This window comes from Rhinolophus sinicus, linkage group LG11, assembly GCF_036562045.2.
Source record: "Rhinolophus sinicus isolate RSC01 linkage group LG11, ASM3656204v1, whole genome shotgun sequence".
NCBI classification, from domain to species: Eukaryota; Metazoa; Chordata; class Mammalia; order Chiroptera; family Rhinolophidae; genus Rhinolophus; species Rhinolophus sinicus.
Genome location: NC_133760.1, coordinates 58,984,541 through 59,007,605, shown reverse-complemented (window position 1 = coordinate 59,007,605; position 23,065 = coordinate 58,984,541). Strand labels below are relative to the sequence as shown.

Here is a 23,065-nt window from a genome sequence, read left to right as displayed (position 1 = left end):
AAACCCGCATCGAAGGCTGAAGGGAAATGGTTGAGTCGAACAAACTGCGAAGTTGTGACAGGCAATCCAGAATGATTAAGGAAAGTCAAGTTTTAACTGGTTCTAAGCTCGATCTTTAAGTATCAGTGAAGGTTCCCAAAGGAAATTTTGCATCTCCAGGTTTGGGATAAATAAGTGGGTGAAATAACTAAGAATCTCTCTTTGACAACCTCTTACAACTGTAGACAGTACATTTAAGGCTCCTTTTTACGTCCTCTCTTTTTCTCTACTCATGTTATAAATCAGTTAAAATTTTATTAGACATAAATGATCAATACTAAAGAAAGACAAAAATATTTTGGGTTTTCTCTACACATTTTTCTCTGTGTCTGTGTTTCATGAAAGAAGCAAATATAAAGGAGACAAGCAGCAAAGCAGTTGCATTTTTCCCTGAGTTGTTCTTTTTTTTAATTGAAATTACCACTTACCTCCATCACTACGAAACCCTTGGTCTCTAATCAAGTCCTACAAATAAATAGTAATGTATATTTTATTCAAAGCATATGGTAAGGAAGTAGTAACAACAGTGAATGTGCCACTAAGCATTGACAGAAAGGTTAATTCAAAATAATAACGGTTTTATAATTACTTCACAAAACAGAAATAAGGAATTAGCTAGTGAACATGACAAAATCAAAAGTTCGAAGCACTTGCCAGCCTAACCCTACACTGAAGGGATTACTAGTCCTGATCAAATGTTGAAATCCATTTCAGGCCATTCAAAACCAATGGCTGCATCAATTCTTAAAAAAATTCTACTGGCACATATTAAGAGCCATAAAATGTTCATACCCTTTGATCCTGTAATTCCACTTCTGGGAATTTTTCCTAAGGAAATAATTCAGAAGAAAAAATGATATGCACAAAGATGTTTAGTGCAGCATTTTCCATCATACTGAAAAATCAGAAATAATTATTTCCTCTTATAGGCATATTGACATTGGTTAAGTAAATTAGGTGTATCAATTTAATGAGTATTATGCAGCTACTAAAACAATTACGAAGACTGAATCATGAAACATGTTTACAACATAATTAAAAAAATACAAAATTAAATGTACACTGATTACAATCATAAAAATATGGATGAGTAAAGAAACACTGGAAGGGAAAAATCAAAATGACTCAAACAAGGCTTTTGTTAAAATTTGTCTTTATTATTAAAATATATTTTTTTACAACAATGTTGGAGGTGGGGGAAGAGTCTACTGGCAATGCAATGCAATTTGGACCTTAACAGGCAGAACTTAGTTTGTTTACCCAGTGGAACTTAAGGTGAAGGATTGAATGGCCCCAAATGTCTCTTTGCAAATAGGCAGCTTTTTGTTTACAGGCTAAAACAAAAAGTGAATTCTTTATAAACGTATTTCTATCATGTTCAATGTATTATACAAAGCCTTCAACATTTTCTACAGAATATCAACAAATGGTCATATACCTGTAAACAAGGTGTTGAGTGTAGGAGTTGTGTGGCTACAAATAAATATATACTAAAATCCTGACGGTCTTTCTAACTTTGAGTTCTACAGAGCTTATAATCTAAGTGAGAGTAAGATGTACACACATGAAAATTAAATGATACAAGAATAATAGCTTAAGAAAACAATACGAGGGGCCAAAGTTGCTTAGTTAATTGCCAAATAAAAGGTGCATGTATGAGTGAAAGGATTCTTAGTGCTACCCAAGTGCAAAGGATAAAGCACTAACTACGGAATTTGGTCAATGGTGAAGCATGTGAAAAGACGGGCTATGAGTTGGGGCTTGAGGGACAGAGTGTAGAAAAGAAAAGCAGAGGGTCTTCTAGACAGAAAGAACCAGAAGACAAAGGCAGAAATGCTACATGCCTTCCTTTCTCGCTGCGCCTGCTCTGTACCTCCCCACAACCATGGAACAGCCAAACGTGGCTTTCTCCACTCTTATGACCTACAGCTTAGTACCACCATCAACTTTCAGTTTTCAAATTCAAATATGTTCTCAAAGCTCCTTGACAATCTTTTCTACTTCTAGGTTAAATAGGATCTTCTAATATTCCAATATTGACTAGTTCAAAATTTCCTCCAGTGTCCCGTAGTTCCTTGCTTATTTACATCTCTTCTCTTTAGCATGAGAGAGAAAACAGAAGCTATCAAAGAAAGTTCTGTCTTGCCCCTACATCTACAAATATTTGCACAGTAATATTAGCCATACTTTCTGAATTCTGATTATGTGCTAGGGTTAATAAGCATTTTCAAAGCACTATAAAAAGCAGATACTGTTGGCCTCAAGGTTAAGTCATTTGTCCAAGATCACCCGCCTGTGAAGAGCTGCAGAGCTAGCTAGCTATGTCTATCTTTAATTCCTCAGCCTCTGAGGAACAGTTTCCAAGTTCAGGGAACTTTCACTACATCAATTATTCCCTTTCTTGTTATTTTCAACCTCTCTCTCTCTCTTCACTGGCTTCTTTCTTCTTTCCATCAAGTTACAAACACACTGAAGGCTCTCACATAAAAACTGTCCCTGACTCCTGATTCAATCTAAGGCCCTTTCATTACTTTTTTTAAAGCCAACTTCTCAAAATGGGCAATCCCGCATCCTCACCTGTTTTGCTCTCTTCCACTAGCCCTCTAAGCCAGCTGCCAATGAGGTAAAAAAAGACATTTTAATCGCCCGATTCAACAGCCATTTTCAGTCCTTATCTCATTTGAGTCTCAGTGGCACCTGACACCGACTACTTCAGCATTCCTGAACTCTCCTGCTCCCTTTGGCTTCTGGAACACGACCTTCTCTTATAGGAAGCTAGACTTAAGGACGAGGCATCCATAAAGGGAACAGAGAAACAGTCTCTGCCCGACTCAAAAGCTCAAACTGGGCTTGCATTTTCTACCCTCATTTCGACTTACATGTACTCTGTGAGTAATACCAATTCCATCCATAACTTGAACTGACATGAATAGGCTAATTATTCAGAAATCTGATCTCTACTTGAGGTCCTTCTATTCAACCACTACTGGACGTCTAAACCAGTTAAGTCCCACAATCATCTTAAAGTCAATAAGTCCAAAATCAAAGTTACCATTTACCCCGTTCTTCTTCCTTTGGTATTTCCTATCTTAATGAATAGAATAAATACTATTTATCTGCCCAAGGCAGAGAAATCTGGGCGTGATCCTCTACTCTCATCTTTTATCTCTCTCCTATACTACTATACAGAACACTGGTTAAGCATAAGAAAGGCCAAGTTTTACTCCATTTCAATCATTAAGCAGCTGTGTGATCTAGGGTAAGTTTTGTCACCTCTCTAAATCTAATTTTAAATCTAACACTAACATAAGGATAATAATAGTACTGAACCCATGAGTGTTTATGAAGACCGAATAAGAAAATGTATGTAAAACTCTTAGTATGGTACTTGCACACAGGAAGCATTCCTGAGTAGTAGCCTATTTTCAGTATCACTCTTAACAATCTTGTCTATCAAATCGCTCAGTGATTCAAAAGATTGTTCTAAAATATAGTGATGCACTTCCTTTCCCACTCAAAGTCTTCCAGACTCCCTACTGCCAGCCACCAGAGGCCTTAGACCTCACAGTGCTTTTCAGTTCCACTCAACCGACCTAGTTTCGCCTCCTACCATTCCCTACCCTCCTCCTCAACCCTAAACTCCTACATCAACTATTAATTACAACCCATCTAAAGGTATTTCCATACTTCTGCACATACGGTTTCCTTAACAAATGCCCTTCCTTCCTAAAACCCCAACTAGTGTACTTACTATTAACTCCTCCTCACTCTCTACAATCTGGCTTAAAGGTTGTGCCTCCTCTGCCAAAGATGCCTAGTTCCAACCAGGTAGTTTATTACCCTTTTCGATAAACTATCATTATATATTTTTGTGATGTATTTATTATGTATTTTGTGATGTACATATACATTATATATATACACACACACACACACACACACATATATATATAATATATAATATATATATAATATATATATATATATATGTATATGTATGTCTCATTCATCTGTTAGACTGTGACCTCCCTGAGAGCAAAGACTGTGCTAATTCATCCTTAATTCCCAATTCTGATATACTGCCTACCCCAGAGTCAATATTAAATCTTGGTTACTGGAATAATACATGATAAATAATGATTGAAATTGAATGAAATGATTGAAACTGAATGAAAATGCAAAAGAGTTTATATTTTATCTTATAATCAATGAGAGGTAAATGAAAGTTTTGGAACAGATGATAATAGCAGTGTTGTCCAAAATTTATTCTGGTGGTAGCATAAAGAATAGAAATGGAGAGAGAGAAATCAATGGCAGGAAATCCATTTAGGAGATTAATGTAGTAAGTAGTTCAAGTGAAGAAATATGGGCCCAGTTGATGGGGGTAACGAGAACAAATCTCAGATGCACATCAAATAAAAAGGTGATGCCTTATGACTATTTGGTTATAGGGGAGGATGAAAAGGCAAGGTGCAAAGATGACACTCCACGTGTCCAAGCCGAAGAGAATAGAACAGTGGTAACAATGAGAGATAAAAGGAAATAGTCTAAAAGGATGTTCATTTTGAAAGCAAAGATGAAAGTTACAATTTTGAACATACTGAGAATAGACCTAACCTAGAAATAAGATTTGATTTCTTATTTTACTACGTATCTCCTTATTCCTGTATTCCCCTCTTCTACACCTTTCTTCCTTTGTGTTCAGGTCTTATGTAGGTAGAGAAAGACCTTGTTAGTTGAGGAAAACTGGTATTAGGAAACGGTCATTTCAAACGAATCTAATAAAAATAGAGAAAGAATTTCATAGTAAAAAGTGGGAAGGAAGTCTGATTTGGGAATTTATCTTTAAAAATGAAATTAAAATTTATAATAAGGTTTATTTCTTTTACATTGAACAAAATTTAAGTTATAATTTCAAAAATATGCTGATTTTTAGAATAAACAGAAAGAATCAAAATTTTTTATCATAATACCAACATATGATAGCACAAACTCAAGTTCTTAATTTCAGATTCATCTTTTACATCACAGTAGTAATCATTTGTATAAAAATTTTAGAGGACTTCACCCCTCAAGGGCTTCTAGCAATCCTTTGATATTTAAATTATTTTCATTTGGAGAGCTTATATTGTCATCCTTATGGATTTTCTCTTTTCTATTGTTAACTGGACTAATTTATTTCTCTGTATCATTGGCTTTATATGACTTGAGTAGTTCTCCAAGTCACTTTTCACCATCTTCATAAAATACTTAAAATCTTTTTTTTTTTTTTTTGCCAGATTTGCAATCAGTTTGCATTATGTTTTCATTGAAATGTTGGATTTGATGTAAAGGGGCTGGAATGTAAGTTGGTATTAAATGGGGAGGGATGTTTGAGTGGGAACTAATATTAAAGTAGTCAGTTAATTAGTGAAATTTTCTGGTTAGGACAATTTTTGCTTCTCTACTTCACCTTATAATTATAAGGACTCACAGAAGGAAGGCCTGTATCATGAGAACCACCTCTGCCTTGCAACACACACAACCACCTCACTAACTCCAGTACCCTGCTTACACAGAGAAATAGTTTCAACTGCCTTTTTAAATATAATTACTTTCCAAGGCAAACAAATTGGGAATTTTCTCAGTTTTGCTGCTCATTACAGACAGAGATTAAGGATAATCTACACTCTTTATTCTAAAGCACAAGTTCTAGAAGACATAACACCTAATTTGAAGATTATCCCAAGGACCCCGGCCTAGCACAGCTCAGGCGGCATGGGCATTTTCTCTTCTGCAGCTCAGTTATTGGGATGACTCAGTTAGAGACCATTCCTTTGGGACTGACCTTGTGTGTCTTAATGTTTTTTTTCACCTCTTCCTCCTCTTTGTCTACTTCAGGAACTGGCAAAATATAGTGAGCTGGCCACCTGTTCTTGTAAATAAAGTTTTACTGGAATACAGCCACATCCATTTATTTATAATGTATTACCTATGGCTGCTTTCACACTATAATGGCAGAATTCAATAGCTGTCACTAGAGATCATATGACCCACAAAATAAAATATTTACTATCTGGCCCTTTAAGAAAAAGTTTATTGACCTCTGATCTATATTATGGGAAATTTCTTCTGCTTTATCTTTTAACTTTTTTACTGAAACAAATGTTTTTTTGATGATCTATTATCCGTTTAGTTCTAAGACAGGTGCCAAAGGAACTATATTAGGAATTGTTTCTGCTGTCCAGAAGTTAAGATCTGATTGGAAAAGTGACATTAACGTACTTAATTAATTTATAGTGTGAGGATAAACTGGAAAAGTAAAAAGTCAAGAGTGACCAGCCAGAAGGTGGCTAAAATAATTGAAGAGGTGAGATTATAATAGGTTGAGACCAGAGAAGGTACATTTTAAAAAATGATTAAAACTTAATGACAAACTTTACATAAAAAGAATATGCCACAATTCAAGATGTGTACAGAGATGGAATACAATGGTATACTCAAGAAAGTAAAGAAGATAAAAAGTAGTTTTACAAGTCAAACACGTAATGATTAATTCTTAAGAGTTATTTAACTCAAAGTTGTACTTTTAGAAATTTAGGTGAAGATTTCAAATTGATCTAAATAGAAAATCTGCAGTTGCATTCTTATTTTTTCTTTACCATAAAATGGCCAAGTGGACTGTCTGTTAAATAAATGAAGATAAGACTTTTACAGAGATGGCATCATAAAGGAAAAAAATCAGAATAACTCTAATTTGGCAACAGTTGAGTATTTAATGCCATTTTCTGATCTGTAATTCATAAAAGTCTATCGCTTATAAAAAACTGTGTTACATGAACTGTTACATGGCACTTATTTCTGATCTATATTCTAACTGTAGCAGAAAAATAGAGAAATACACTTGAATTTTTTTAGTTCTAACAATGCTGGGTACTTACATCAATATTGACAGGTTCTATTGTGTTTATATGCACGTTTGGAGCCGATGAGGACCGGTCTCGTTGTCCAAACTGATTTCGGTGATCGTCATCTGCTGGTCGGAAAGGCTGTGGAATTGGAATGGATTTTGAAGGAGACGGACTGGTGAGAATTTGGGGCCTGGAAAAATCAAGTCATTGGAAGATAAGATTTAGAGCAACTTTATAGAGATAATAATATAAAAAATGGATATAAAGATTTCCTTGTTTTCATGTTCTCAAATAAAATCTTTAAAATAAAGTATTAAAAACCCAGCAGTAATGGGTTTTACAAGTACTATTTTAAAAAACTAATATCTGCCTACAATTATTACTGACAAAGCTGCTTTGCTCAAGCAGACCCTCCAGGGACTATTGATGATAAAAATACTGATTCTTACCTAAAAAAACTCCAGGGAAATCTACAAATGGCTAGATATTACCTGTGGTTAATCAGTTGACGACACACTCTTGTCCTTTAAAGTTATACAAACATGCTCTAGAGACTGAGTGAACAAAATCTGCCATTTTTTTTCTACCTTTGCCATTTCTTCATAGCTGAAGTTACTAAAATGAAATTTTTATGGATAAGTATTAGGAAATTATAAATATTTTGAGAATACACGTGTATTTCAGGACCTGAAAAATGTACCTGTTGCTTTACACAAGAGTTGGATTAAAATCCCGAACGACAGCAAAAGATCATTTCCAAATTCAAAAGGTGATCCTTACAGCGTCAATCTCTCATATTTTGAAATTTACACTATGCCCAATAACTGACACAAGAGACACAGAAGAATCACATATTAAGCATTAAAGCAAGTATTTTTAAAAATTGCTTTTTGATGAAACCATCAAAATAGGTTACAGAGTGACCTATGTTTTGGTACTGCAGATAAACAACCAAGTCTATAATATAATCTCTTATCACTGCCCCCAAAATAAAACACAGAGCACACTATAGTTTTGAAAACAGATTATAAACAGCTATGCCGCTCATAAAAGATAACCAAGAGAGCTGGAAAGTGAGTATCAGTTGAAAGGTGAGGTATGGCTGTTTCAGTGCGCTCCAACAGGACCGATGAACGACTCGGTGCTAACAGCCTCTCTTCAGAGATTGGCTATCACTCTACCCCACCTTATGCAAACTCTGTAATTAATCAATATCATAGAGTGGTTATTAAGACACAACCAGAAAGACAATGTGGAGGGAATTAAAAGATATTTTGTGAGGGGAGAGGGTATAGAGAGGAATGGGAAGAAAATATAGAAAAGAAATAAAGGTTTGAAGAGCCAAAAAAGTCAAACAGTGACAAAAAGCTTGTGAATAAAGCATGTTAACAGAATCTGAACCATACCAGTTTATAGTTTTACTTCCCTGAAGTATGCTATTAATGGTAGGGAAAAAATTTTTGACTTTATCTGTTCATATTAACTAAATGAATCCACACAGAATTGAAATAAATAAAATACTATGTTCTTTAGAAAGCTGGCAGCGGCCCAATGAGAACTGCAGGTAGGACGGATGGAATTGGCCTTTAGGAAAATTAGCATGCTCCACTGGTCCTTTTAATGATTGCTGAGAAATTTTTAGTTTGTGACAGAGCTGTCTTTATTTTTGCTTTAGGCAGCCAAATATATGCCTTTTGATAAAAGATTTGGGAGCAGGTAAAAGAATGTATAAATGACAATATTAGCTTTTAAAAATAAGTTCTAGAAAGTGCAGACTTTTAAAAACCTATTTATTGGCTGATATGAAGTCTCAAGGCAATAAAATACTTTAAGGTAGGACTTGAGGGTAGAAAATGCCTTACTTAAAACTATAACTGTATAAGGAAGTCTAATTAATATAATTGATTTGGTGAAGGCATAAGTGACAGCAAGTCATTCTTTAAAGTTACTGAATTAAGAAAGAAGTATGTAGTGCATACAGAATCAGAAATATGTACACAAAGGACATTGGTCCAGAAGTAGGAAAAACCAAAACCTGAATTTGATCTGATAAATTTTATTATCATAGCTAAAGAAAAGAATGGATATATTAGAAAAAAAGGATACCTGCCTATTACACAAAATCAAAAAGACTGTAATTTGGCACTTGGTGTTTTATACCAGCCAGGGAAAGGTATGCATTGGTCCACAAAGTCAATTTATCTAGCCTTGAGGGCAAGTACATTATAATTTTGGACAACACTTCAAGTTATCAATCCTGATGTTATTAAACATCTGAACCATGTCCTAATTCTACTGTTCACAGAAAAAATGTTTACACTATCATTTGGTTTTCATAAATATCTTCCAAAAACAGAGTGAGTGTTGGTCTATCCAACACAAGAAGTTTGGTCTATACGACAGGTATATTTCTCACTGAAATGAATTACCTGGCAGTGTGAATTAGTCTTTTCTGATTTTAGTTAATGTAAACTAGTATACCCCTAACTCTCATCATTTCTGGGAATTGATAAAAATTGATTTTTCATGCTGAGAAGTCTTTACTGAGACCAAGGCAATTTACACCCTGTGAAATATATTGGCAGTTAGTAAACTGGTTTTTTCCTAATACTTTTGCCTATCCTTAAAGCAGTATCAAATTAATAATAAAAATACTTTTTACCTCTAACACCTTTCAGCAAATTACCAGTTAGTTTAGATCTCATTTTTAATCTAGAATATTAAAAGTTTCGGAGCCACTTCTGTTCAGTGATATGCACATTTTTAAATGCTGACTTATCATAAATGTGCACATTCCATAGCATTTTTAAAACGTAGAAAAGTAGGTACCTCTAACTTTTTATTCAAATTAGGCAAGGTATCACTTCTCCAATATATCTTGGTTACATCCATTGTTCCATGTGTTTCATGACTATTATAATTGTTATTGGGACTATTAACAAAATGCAAAAGAATTTTGATGCAGAACAGGATTGACTTCTATCTTTTCACAGGCACACATACACTCTTGTGACATAAAAGCATCAGGAAAACAAAAGTTTGAACACCTTTCTCATCATTTGCTCAAGACCAGAATCTACTTCAGTATAGCTATGAATAAAGTACGCAAGGCATAGGCAAATGGTTTCTTAATTTAAACATAGCATTCCATCCCTAGAAGGCAAATGTCCTAATCATTACCATCATAAACCTTTGGCCAAGCTGATTTCATTATGATGTTCTGTAAGTCTGCTCGCAGAACTGGGCCCTGCCATTAGACAGGCATCGAGGTCTATAGAATCTTACAGGAATAAATGTCATAGCCAAACGATTAATTACAAATCAAAACAAACAACATTTTGATTTGATCTTAAAAGAAATATACAGCTGCATACACATGACAGAGAAAGCGGGAATAAAATGACTGGATAACTATCACAACCTGACAAGAGAACACAGTGGTTGCATTTTCTAGTGTTCCAAAATAGGTAAATACATCCATTCCTTAACACGAAAGTTTTTTGCTAAATATTCTAGCCTATGAAACCTCCAGAAAGGTTGGCTTCATAAAAATTAAAGGTCTACTGGGAGTGTCAACTAATTTTTTCATCTCTGTGGGTAGAATAAATAACATTACATTGTGAAGAGTGACAATAAATATTTCTGATCTTAACTAATTATCTCTGGAATAGTCTAGAACAGAATGCTGTGTGGGGATTTTTTAAAAGAACTATATACTTCCAGATACAGTACAATACGCTACCTCAGATCCAACAGGGGAAGAGTAAGCAGACCTGTGTAAGCAATGGTCCAAAGCAAACTAATATCCACTAAACCTGGTATATTTTTCTCTTTTTTTTACTACTACAAAGCTTGAATATGTGATGACTCTGTGTCATCTTTAAAGTTATTTTCTTTATCCTCCACAACTGATTAACAATACTATTATTTTTTTCTGTTACACTTTATGAATATCTACCCCCCTCTGCAGGCTGCTACCCTCCAGTTCAAGTCTTCATGGCTTTGCACTGTCTTCACTACCAGAGCATCTGAGTCGGCCTTCCGTATCACAGACATTTCTCTATTGATCTATGTGCATATCATTGCTAAGCCATTCTTTCTTTAAAATTTTCATCAGGCTAGTCCTCTGCTCCAAAACTTTTAATTCCTTTTCACCTCTTACGTCAGGTGTAAATTTTAGCCTGAATTCCAAGACTCTTCACAATCTAGTCTGACACATGCTTCTTCTTGATTTAGATTAGCCTCTCTTGACTGTCTCCCAAATCTACCACTGCCACTGCCTTTAATTATGATGTTTCTCTCCACTTTGCTCCCCCAATCACCATGCTTTTATTCCCTAGGTTCATTCAGATTCTAGAATTCGTTAAGGCCCAGTTCAAATCTCACTTTCTTCATTAAATTTCCTTAACTCCTCTCTCACTATTCTCCCCTCTCCTGTAAATGTGGTAATAGTCTTTACCACACAGTTTAAAATGCTGTTATAAATTGTAGACTATATGTATTTAAAAATTGTGTGCCACTGTCTCACATGTTAATGCTGCTTTTCTAAATGCAAGTTGTGTACCTCTACATCCGGAATTACCTAATAGAGTAATGAGCACGAGGCAGGACTCTAAATTATCTGTCGCGTGATTTTTTTCAAGACTGGTCCTGAAACAGTCTATGTCCGCTTCAATCCCCTGTATCAGTACCAAGTGCCATGTTAAACATCTGATTGGTGTAATAAAGCAAGTTATTTGAGAAAGAGTCCCTTTTTAACAATGCCAACATTGGAAAAGTTTATAATAAACCGAAAGATCCAAAAGAAACCACTCAGATAGCATGTCACTACCAGCAGGAGTCAAACCATACCCAATAGAATCGGGGGGCGCGGAAGGGGGCGAGCCAGACGTAAGGGCAGTCTCTGCTAAGGAGGCCTCCTCCTGTGGTATTGGGTGGTGTTCAAAGAACTTGGAGACAAACAGCAAACTGTGAGGCAAAAACAAAACAAAACAAAGCAAACCTAACTTGTGCAAAACCCAGAAGCTTCATATACCAGAATATAGAGTTAAACAGAAATATCTGAGATCAAATTCCACTTTCAGAAATGATTGTTTAATTCAAATAAGCCTTTTGTCTAAATGGCTTATTTTAAAAAATTATATTGCATTTTCAAAGGCAAGCTCAGAATCTAAAACTTAGTTGTTCTATACAGCAGATTTCTACATATCAGGGGGGAAAATAGTGCTTTATGATGAAGGAATTAGAAGAGAATATATCTATTGCAGAGTTAGATTACATCATTATAATAAATATATTTTAAAGTACAGAGTTGAATTCTATTTGCTCAAGTGATCAAGAAAAAAGACCGTGTTAGCAGCAGCAGCAGAAGCAGCAGCAACACACACACAAAGATTAAAATAGACTCAGCCTAATCTATTAGAGAAACTCTGGCATGAAAAGCAAATAGAAATTTTAGAAAGAGATATACTGGGTATAAAGATCTCATATCTTACTTTTAAATAACCTGGGGGTTGGGGGTGGGAGGGACAAAGGGGAGAAAGAGACAGAGAAACAGAGAGAAAGAGAAAGGAAGAGAAACATAATTTACAAAACAGCTGACAGAATCAGATCCCCTGATCTATGGTCCAAAAATATAATGGTTAACTTAATTGAAACAACACCTGCTCTCCTCCCCAAAATTATCTAAAAGTGATTTCTATGGGCAAAGTATCTTTATTATATAAAAGAGAATGTAAAACATAAATGAAAGGCATAGCTGAACCAGAGTACAATTTTGGAGTAAAGTACCAGCTATAGTACATATTACTCTCTAGCCACATGTGTTAAAAACTTCCTGTAACAACTCTACTGGACAGAAAATTCCCACACACTCTAAGACATACTAGTTTCACATTTAGAAAAGTTAAATGTAAAATGATAAAGAGATTTTTTTTGATTACTTACTCAAGTTGGTCATAATTAACACACATCAGTGGAACTTCTGTACTACAACGCTGGTGAAATTTATAACCACATGTTTGACAGCGGAAACCCTGGAAAAGCAGCTTTCGACAAAAGTCACAAAATGCTAAGGTGAAAAAAGTTTTCCGTACCTGCAAAATAAAACACAGAGGATTTCAAAAACCTGCAAGAATCTCTTTAGAAATCAATTTATTTACTCTTATATAAAATAAATTTTTCATATGTTTCTATCATGAGAACTGCTTTACACACCAAGATACTAAAATGAAACCAGAGGGTTCAAGACAATAGATACACTATATGTGTGATCTCCCACCTAATATCCAATTAAAAAACTCAGAAGTCTTGATGGGAAATGAATCAAAGACTTGAAACTAATTTCAAGCTTGACTACATGATAAGTAGGAGGAATAGAAGTAAGAGGATGAGTGCAATTTAATAATTGTACAAGAAAAGAGTTAGATGCTTACTGGTGTTAACAGACCAGGAAACAAAGGGATACTTACACTATTTAAAGTTACAAAGGTATCCAATAGAGAAACCACAAAAACCCCAAAACCAACAAAACCACATTGGCGGAGAAAAGGTTACAGTAATGCCATGAATGAGCTAATTCCCTATAGAATCAGTAATCAGGAAATGATGTCTAAAGTTGATAAAGCTTCAAGTTATTATTTAGTAATACGAAAATCATCACAAAAAGAGCTTAAAATAGAAACCACTAAAAATTAAGAGTGCTTTCCTCTTGAGAGTGGCATTAGAGGCTAGCAAGGGATGGAGCCATAGATTATTTTTCATTATAAGCCTCTCTGCAGTATTTTTAAAATCATATACATTTGACTAGAATGTAAATACAACATAATTATTTATAAAAGAGAACACTAGTTTGTAATCGTATGAAAATCACAACTTGATCTAAACTTACTAATGAGGATAAGGGACAGGAAAATCACCTAAAAGACAGTAAGAACTACTTTGAACAAGTTCTCATTTTATTAGAGGGTTAGAACACCTACATGTACTTGGGAACATTCCTCCATGTGAAACTTGAAAGAACACATATGAACTTCACATTAGAGGCAAAGGAGCCCCAGCATAGTTCACACAAACAGGACTGTGTGGGGGAGGCTCTATCCTGTTAACTGGGGAAGCCAGAAAGTGTTTGAAAAGTATTTGTTTTGTGTAAATAATAAGCAGAAAACATAAAAAGGATAAAGAAACAATGGCTATTTCAGAGTGAGGAGAGCGCGATGGGTGACACCTATTTTGTCCTTTGTTCTTCACTGTGTATTTTCAATTCATCTGTTTTTCAGATAGTTTCCATCACAAAGGAATGACAGTAAAAACTGTATTTTACATTATGACCCAAGATATACCTATGTTCCTATACCAATACTTAACCTAACTATATATAACGTACATTAGAATCTCCTATTCTATTACATTCAAATGCTTTTCGTGATCCATTAAATTGATCTCAACACCCACAGTTTACCAAACTTTTCTCAATAAACATATTTAATGGAATAAAAAGTTATTTTAAAATGTTTCCTCAAGAAAATGGTATCTCGGCACACCACCCATTCTGACTTTCTGAGAACATTTAGGTCGTTTTAAAAATGGCTCTTATTTTCTTCACCTTTTTTTCTATCATCACTTTCCAGGGGATGTAAAAAGGCAACTGCTTGTTTTCAGCTCTACTCCTTTTCCTTTTGTCTCTGAATATACAAGAAACGGGAAAACCTTTAATATTTATGTGACCACTATCTGCTAAAGCCAAGAATCTTTTCTACTGCTGACGTGCTTTCAGGAAGTAGAGCCCAGAACACCACACGATGTCTGCACAGCAATCAGCCCTTTGCACTCATCGGATCCTCTGCCGGCCGCTCATAGCTCCACTCGCCTGAGAACCTGCTGAGCACCACGAAACCCTCGTAACTTTATGCAATTGCACTTTCTTCCTGTCACTGGCTTATACTTGAAAACTATGTGTAACTGGTTGTATATGTAAAGGAGGAAAAAAGAGACATAAGGAAGTGGGGTGGGGAGGGGAGCAGAGAGGAGATGAAAACATGGCATGCATGCATTTGGGTATAAACTGCAAGTGGCACGTACTTGTATCTGTGAGTAGCCCATTGTCAATAAAGGAGAGCACAGGAAGGTATATCTTTCCTTTTGGGTCCCAATTTAGGCTTACCATCCATTTGAGCATATCAAGGCATGGATGGTAAACTAGTGGGAGGCACGGACCAGGCAATTTGCATGCATTAATTCGTAAGGTGGGGCTGTTTGAAGGAAGACATTAACCTGAGTGCCTGTAAAAAATGGGAAGGGCTGACAACATGGCATGTGTTTCAGATCTAGTTTCCCTATCATCCCTGCCCGCCCCCCTCCACCCCACCAGTTCCCAAGGACTCCTGGGATGTAGGCAAATACTGAAGGAATTGCTTTTACAAAGATTTAATAGAACCAGAAGGCATCAGCGGCATTCCTTGAGCAGCCAGCAAAATTCAGCAGAGAGATGCAGAGAATTCTTTCCCTTTCTAAGCAGAACACAGGCTTTTACTCTTGCCTCTGTATGGCACTCAGAGGAACTGTTCTAAAACCCAGATCTAGTCACACTTTCCCCTTGCTTACAATCATTACATTTCCAATTATTTTACAGAACAGTTCAATCTTTAACAGGCTTACAAGGGTTCTCCTGAGCTGGACCCTGCTTACTTCACCTTAACTCTTGCTACACTGTAACACCCTGGCCCCCAACTTTGTATCACCCGTTCTGAACTTTTTTTTTTTTGAAACTGAAAACCTAACATGCTTTCTTGCTGTTAACCCTGTTTTGACTATTCTTCTCTTCACTCTTCATCTGCTATTATTCCCTCACCCATCAAACCTTAAGTTATTTCTTTCTCTGGGATCCCTTCCTAACTCCTCAAAGGCCAGGTCAGGAGTCTCTACTCTGTGCATCAATAGCACTTTACACATACACAGTAATTACAAGTGTTTACAAAGTCTTCTTATTAAATTGCCAGTCTGTCTGCTCTAAGGGGATACCGTTTTTCTTATTCATTGTTATATCCCCAGATCAGACAGTTTTGGTAAATGGAAGGTTCTCCATAAACATTTACTGACATGTTTCCCACTGTGTCGCGAGGACTTCCGCACTCTGGAACTAACTTGCAGTTTCTTTTTCTCCTCTTAGGGCAAGGACCTTCCTGAAGCACTATTTAACACTACTTTATGGTTAGTAACTTAGGTCTTCTTTCACCTCTCCGATTTCTAGCTAAGGCGAATGAATAAGAAAAAAAAGTAGCAAGCACTATGAAATGTAAGCAACTGTTTTTAGATTCCTAGAAACTTAAAAATCTTAAGATTTACCCACTCAAAATTCTGCAAGTGAAAAAAAAATCAACAGTAATGAACTTCCTAATTCATCATTATAAAACTCCCTGCTACACAGTAAATCTGACTGACATCAGGTGTATCTTCCATGTAGCCAAAGGATGCCTTAATTATTGAGACACCTGATTTCATTATTCACCACTAACAGAGCCCCAAAAGCACAACCCCTCAAGAGTATCAACCCATCAATTGTCTGCTGTAAGAGCCCAGCTGTGTTAATCACCAAGGCACATGGAAAAACACTTGATACCAAAAGGGTAGCAATAACTATCCATCTAGGAAAAAATGTTTAAAATTCCATATGTATAGAAAAGTTAAGAACTGCATTCCTCAGACTGGTGCAGCTGCTATGGAAGGCAGTGTGGAGGTTCCTCAAAAAAATGAGAATAGAATTACTATATGACCCAGCAATCCCTCTCCTGGGTATCTACCCAAAACATCTGAAAACACTTATGCATAAAGACACGTGTGCTCCAATGTTCATTGCAGCTTTATTTACAGTGGCCAAGACATGGATACAACCAAAATGTCCTTCGATAGATGAATAGATAAAGAAGCTGTGGTATATATACACAATGGAATATTATTCGGCGGTAAGAAAAGATGAAATAGCACCATTTGTGACAATATGGATGGATCTTGAGATTATAATGCTAAGTGAAATAAGTTAGACAGAAAAAGCAGAGAACCATATGATTTCACTGATATGTGGTATATGAACCAAAAACAACAGAAGAACAAGACAAACAAATGAAAAACAAAAACTCAGACACAGACAATACTTTAGTGGTTACCAGAGGGCAAGGGGAGAGGGGAGTGGTAGATGAGGGTAAGGGGGATCAAATATATGGTGATGGAAGGAGAACTGACTCTGGGTGGTGAACACAAAATGTGATCTATAGATGATGTAATACAGAATTGTACACCTGAAATCTATGTAACTGTACTAACAATTGTCACCGCAATAAACTTTAAAAAAAAAAGAAAAAGAAAAAGAAATTGCATTTCTGCCTTATAGATCACTCACATCCTGGCTTTTGCCTACCCTTTTAGAGGACAGGTTCTCAAGCTCTGGGAAGTGTATCCTCATTTCTAAGGTGGAGAGGTCCCACTTTTAGGCCTCAGGCTGGTGACACTTAGCCTAGGCTAGGTTTTAGCAAATGCAAAAACCAGAATAAGGGAGAAGTCCTCAAGGAGAGCTGCTCCACTACCACTGACCCATCCTTCAGAAATATTTACACAAATAGGTCAAGATGTGTGCAGGAGGATTCTGTTTAGCCCTGTATATAATAGATTTTTTTTTAAAAAAACCTAAATTTCTATCAATAGAGGGATGGTTAAATATACTGAATTTATACGATCCTTATGGGCTATTATGCCATCATTACAAAAATAAAGGTACGTGTACTGACATGAAAAGCTGTCCATGACATACTGTGGAATTTTTTTTTTTTTTTTTACGATGAAGAATATCACAAAGAATAAGACTCCAGTTTTAGTTTAAGGAAAGGAAACAGAAAATAATGAAGGGAAGGGAGGGAAAGGAGAAAAACAGGCTCACAGATATAAGCACACATGTTTGTATACACAGAAAGAATGTGGAGACTACACAACAATCTATTAACAAATGTTTACCTCTAGTAGGGTATTTTCACTTTTTTATTTGATATACTTTTTGCACCAAATTTTCTTTTAATAATGGACACATGTCGCTTTTTTAAATGAAAAAGTATAATGATTAAAATAAAACTCTACTTTAAACACACGTTTTTTTAAAGACCAGAACTGATTTTTAACTTAGGTAAAATATCAATCCCCAAGTTACTCATCCATATTTTGTATTTCCTAAATAAAATTTTCATTTACAAGAATTTGTACATTTTTGACATTGCAAAAAAATGTAAAGGTACCTACAAAGTTGTGTGTTGTCAGTGGAACATTCTCCAACACTTCTACATGCAATTCCTCTCCGGTAAGCCAGGAAATATCAGTGTCCCAGCCAATTGGCTTCTTCTCTCTGAAAAGCATAGACATAAGTTTTTCTTGGTAATCATATCTAAAAATCTTCATATACCTCATGCTGAAGATATGAAAATTGGTTATTGAGGGGCTAGTAATGGTGAGGGAGAGTTTGCTCCCTGGTCTTCCATCGTTAGAAATTTAAATGGCAATAAATTAATTTTTAAGTTTACCCCAAATAAATGTATCACTCTTGGACAAACAGCAGGGTAAAGAGATGTACTCTTTTCTTCAAGTCAGCTCCAGAAAAGACCTACAACAGCAGAAAATGGATTGTTCCTGGCATCCAAAAAAAAAAAAAAAAAAAAAATCACAGGTATGGATTTACCTTATCCAAAGAAAAAGAGTACTCAAGGGACAACATGCCCCCAAAAGGATACTTTTTAAAATGGGATTCAAAATAGGCGGGGGTGGGGTGGGTGGGGCACAATTTTAGATGCTTTCTGAAAGAAACAGTTTGATATAAAAATGTTCATCTTGATAAGTCTTTTGTGAAACTATGAGTTTGTATTAAAAATAGGAAGAGTAGGAAGAATCCAGTATTCAAATAAGTCACATTCTATCTAAATGGTTCAAAAATTGTAAGAATCTCAAATTCCAAATAAAATCATTCGATCAGAGAAACAAACACTATCATACAAAATTACCTAATGTTACTTCCTCAAAGGACCTATAAGATTTCTTTAGGTTAAACTCCGTATTCATTTAACATTTTTTTTCTATAGTTGATTTTCAATTCATCTTTACCTACCCTAGGGTTAGATAAAGAAAGATCCTAGAGGAAACCCCAGTGCTTAATGTCTGAGTTTTTGTTTTCTTTTTTCTTTTTCTTTTCTTTAAACACAGTTTCACATCACATACAAACCATACCCATCCTGAATTCTGTACACAGCACAGCACTCTGGGATCAGACCTCTCATCATCAGTGCTTTCTTTAGACTGTCTCGCACTGTAACTCCACACCTTGCAGGTACCTAGGGTATCATAAATACATGATATAAGGTACAGGAAATAGATGACATGTTTTCACATCATTTAAAAAACCTCAGTAACTTACCTTCATAATATAATACCTTTAAAATGTCATATGGATTCTATGTCAGATACAACATCAATTCTACAGCTAACTTAAAATTAAAGGGAAATTATGACAAGTATCTATTATTATTCACCAACGTAAAGCAAAATGAATTTTTAGTTTGTGTACTAAAATTATGAAATATTTTAAACATATAAAAGAGAACAGACAATATAAGAGATTCCTATGTACCCACCACTGAGGAATAATAGATGTCAACATTTAAAACAAAATCAATCCAACCTTGTTCAGAGCTAAAAACTATAATCCTTCAATTACACTGATGGTCCTTAAGAGGCATCTTACTGATCCTGAACATAGGAGGAAGAAAAGACTTGTCTTACGGTGTATAATTGATATTTGTTGTTTAGTTGCCTAGCACCCCTATTTCCTTGGGGAACAGGCCGTTCCCTAAAAATCCACATGGTACTACAGAGACCATCAATCAAGGGTCGCCACTTTTCTGGCTACACATGGCATAAGTTGGCTAACCAGTTTCCTGTATCTCTGGCAACAGCAACTGATTCAGGACTAGGTACATGCTCTAAACACCAGAGTTCTTCCCTACACTGAGAGATGGACACTGGTTGAGAGAGGTTCTTCTTTCTGCTCTAGTTAGTGTGCCAAAAGGATAGAAATCTGGAGCCCCCAGTGGCCACCTCTCCCACTGCACTGAGAAAATCTGGTCACAGAATGAAGTAACCTAGGGAGAAGTAGAGAGAACATCGGGAGTGGGGAGGGAAGGTGTACTGGAAAGAGAAAAAGAATCTTTGGGTATATTTGAAGTTATCTGTATCCTGGCCTTTTCTGACTCCCCTCGATCCCCCAGTGAATTTGAATAGTTTATAACTGAAAGAGAACTGCCAAACACAGTGTGGACTGAAGTGAGGCAGGTTAGGCCATTTTTCAGGGGGAGAAGGAGTGGAGACAGAGGGGATGTGTTAGTTAACAATAAAATTAAAGGTTCCATTCTTCTAAATCACTGAAGTACTTTGCAAAAGTTTGCAAAGAAATTGGGAATTTTTATGCTAGAGGGGAAAAAATGGAGTAAAGGTGAATATAAGACAGCTGAATTTAAACAGTATATTGAAGGGGGAATAATCTAGAAAGCTAAATTAGGACCTTTGATTAGAAAAAAACCGGATGCTATTTTAGCTCAATATAACCATTAAAACCAGCCAGCAAGTTTGTCATGAAGGGGTAGGATCAGACTGGACTGGTACAGTTGATACTCTTTACATATAAAGAGCATTGTACTTGTGAATTTATCTACTCGCTAAAATTTGTATGTAACCGCCAAATCAGTACTTGCAGTGCTTTTGTGGACATGTGCAGAGCAGGGAAAAATCTGAGCTACCCACCACGCACCTTCCCAGCTGAGGCTAAACAAGGTGACACTCGGCCCTCTTGTTCTAGCTCTCACACTGTAAACAAGTGCCCTATGCCAGCAGGCTTTTAAGCTAATGGGCCCCAGCCGGCTGTGAAAAAATAAACAACCTAGGGGCCAATATACAGAGCCCATCTTTGGCTCATTTATGTAACAGTACCCCTGTATTTCCCCTAGGATCAATGGTTCAGTATTCACTAATTCAGTGTTTGCAGCAAATTTATAGAACATAAATAACTACTGAGAATTACCTGTACCTTCCAGAAGCAATGAATTGAAGGGAAAGCTCACTTTTTCCCTCTGCTACTCATAGTTTATCTACTCTAATGCAAAAACTTCTTGACTGGAAACCCTGTCTTTAGTTTTAAACCCCATTCGATCTATCCTATCTCATATTACCATGGATATCTGTCTAAAGAAGGTATTTTTAATCTTTGTGTCAGACTTCTGAGAATCTGATGGAAGCCTCAGATTCTCTGACATAAAATTTCAAGGGGTTCATGGACCCTGAAGCCCGTGTATGGGCTGCTGACGAGCCCAGGGAACTGATTTAGAACCCTCCGAAAGACTCTTACATTTCATTAGTCTGCTGAAAATTTTCCCATGTATGTAGGGCACAATTCAAATTCTCCAACATGGCATATAAGGCTATCAATGGACAGGGGCTATTTGCCCCTTAGTTCCTTTGGTAATTTCCCTCATGCACTCCTGTAATGCCATCTTCAAATATCAGCTATGCTCCCTTATGTTTCTCTACACAGGCTGGTTCCAAGGTGCATGTATAGTTCATCAGTAGGCCAAAATTTGTTTCCTCTCTGCCACCAAGGGGAGGTTACCAGTCAGTCTTTCTTCATTCCACTTCTGTAGGCTGAGTTTTGGGACTATTTGCTCCTTCATGACAGTCCTGTTCAATAGACTGACAGACCAGTGGAGCAGAAAAGAAAGCTCAAAATAGAGTCCAACACATAAAGGAAATTGGAATACAATAAAGACAGCATCTGAAACAGGTGAAAATGAACTTTCTAATAACTGATGATGGGACAACTGGAACCAATCTAAAAAAAAAAAGGTTCATCCGTACTGTACACTAGGGTAAACTCCAAATGGATTCAAGATTTAAATTTTGAAAGAAGGAAGGGACCAACGATAAAAGAACTGAAGAAAACAAGGCAAACTCCTTTATAACCTCAAGTGAAAAAGGTCTTTATAACTACGATGCAAAATCTGGAAACCATAGAAGAAAAAAATATTAAATTCAACTACATAAACCTGAGAGCCTTTTAGATGGCAACAACACACATCTATAAGCAAAGTCAAAAGACAAATGCAAACTGGGAAAATAATATTTGCAACTCATATAACAGGCATATAATCTTCCTGATATATGGAGAGCTCCTAAAAAATTAAGATCAAGACCAACGGCCCAATAAAAAGTAAAAAAACTGGCAAAGGACATGAAAGACAGCTCACAGAGACAGAAATATAAATGGTCTTCAAACATACGAAGGCCGGCCGGATGGCTCAGGTGGTTAGAGCGCGAGCTCTGAACAACAGGGTTGCCAGCTCAACTCCCACATGAGATGGTGGGCTGCGCCCTCTGCAACTGAAGATTTAAAACGGCAACTGGACTTGGAGCTGAGCTGCGCCCTCCACAACTAGACTGAAGTACAACGACTTGGAGCTGATGGGCCCTGGAGAAACACACTGCTCCCCAAAGTTCCCCAATAAAATAAAACAACAACAACAACAAAAAAACATATGAAAAGGCGTTCAGCCTCACTCAAACCTGCCAAGATAGTTTTCATTTATCAGATGGGCAAAAATCTAAAAGACTGACAAAATATTCTGTTGATGAGGCTACAGTAAACAGGCATCTCATACATTGCTGGTCGCAGTGCAAATCAAGCAAGACCTCTGAAGCAGAATGTGAAAGCATCTATAAAAATTACAAATGTAAATTTCTCTCTGGTCCCGGAAAGCCTCCTGTTGGTACATTATGGCAGACTAGTCAAGTATAGCTGTGTGCATCAGTGGTGCATGCTTTTCTATGGAAACACCACAACTTTAACCACTCACTTGTTCAGGGACATTTGGGTTCTGCCCAGTTTGGGACTATTACAGATGAAGCAATTAAGAACAGTTTTGTACAAATCTTTGTATGGGCATATGTTTTCTTTTCTCTTGGGTAAATACCTAGAACTAGAAAGCCTGGATCATATGCTTCCATGTTTAACTTTTTACAAAATAAGACCAGGTCTACAGTTAAGAGTTCACAGGGGAATCTAA

The 23,065-nt window shown here is 36.2% G+C and overlaps 1 protein-coding gene across 6 annotated transcripts in view; it reads right to left on the bottom strand.

Annotated features, from left to right (window-relative positions):
- BRAF (B-Raf proto-oncogene, serine/threonine kinase) overlaps window positions 1-23,065 on the bottom strand; it is a 121,514-nt gene that overhangs the window by 51,041 nt on the left and 47,408 nt on the right. For 3 of the 6 annotated variants that reach the window (XM_074315266.1, XM_074315265.1, XM_074315268.1), the window contains 7 exons: window positions 19,185-19,288; window positions 18,210-18,312; window positions 12,876-13,024; window positions 11,781-11,897; window positions 6,960-7,119; window positions 832-867; window positions 468-504 (listed from right to left, as the gene is read on the bottom strand). In XM_074315266.1, the coding sequence (XP_074171367.1) occupies window positions 468-504; window positions 832-867; window positions 6,960-7,119; window positions 11,781-11,897; window positions 12,876-13,024; window positions 18,210-18,312; window positions 19,185-19,288 (706 nt within the window). The remainder of the gene's footprint in view (window positions 1-467; window positions 505-831; window positions 868-6,959; window positions 7,120-11,780; window positions 11,898-12,875; window positions 13,025-18,209; window positions 18,313-19,184; window positions 19,289-23,065) is intronic. The other 3 variants (XM_019749853.2, XM_019749855.2, XM_074315267.1) reach the window with 2 other exon arrangements.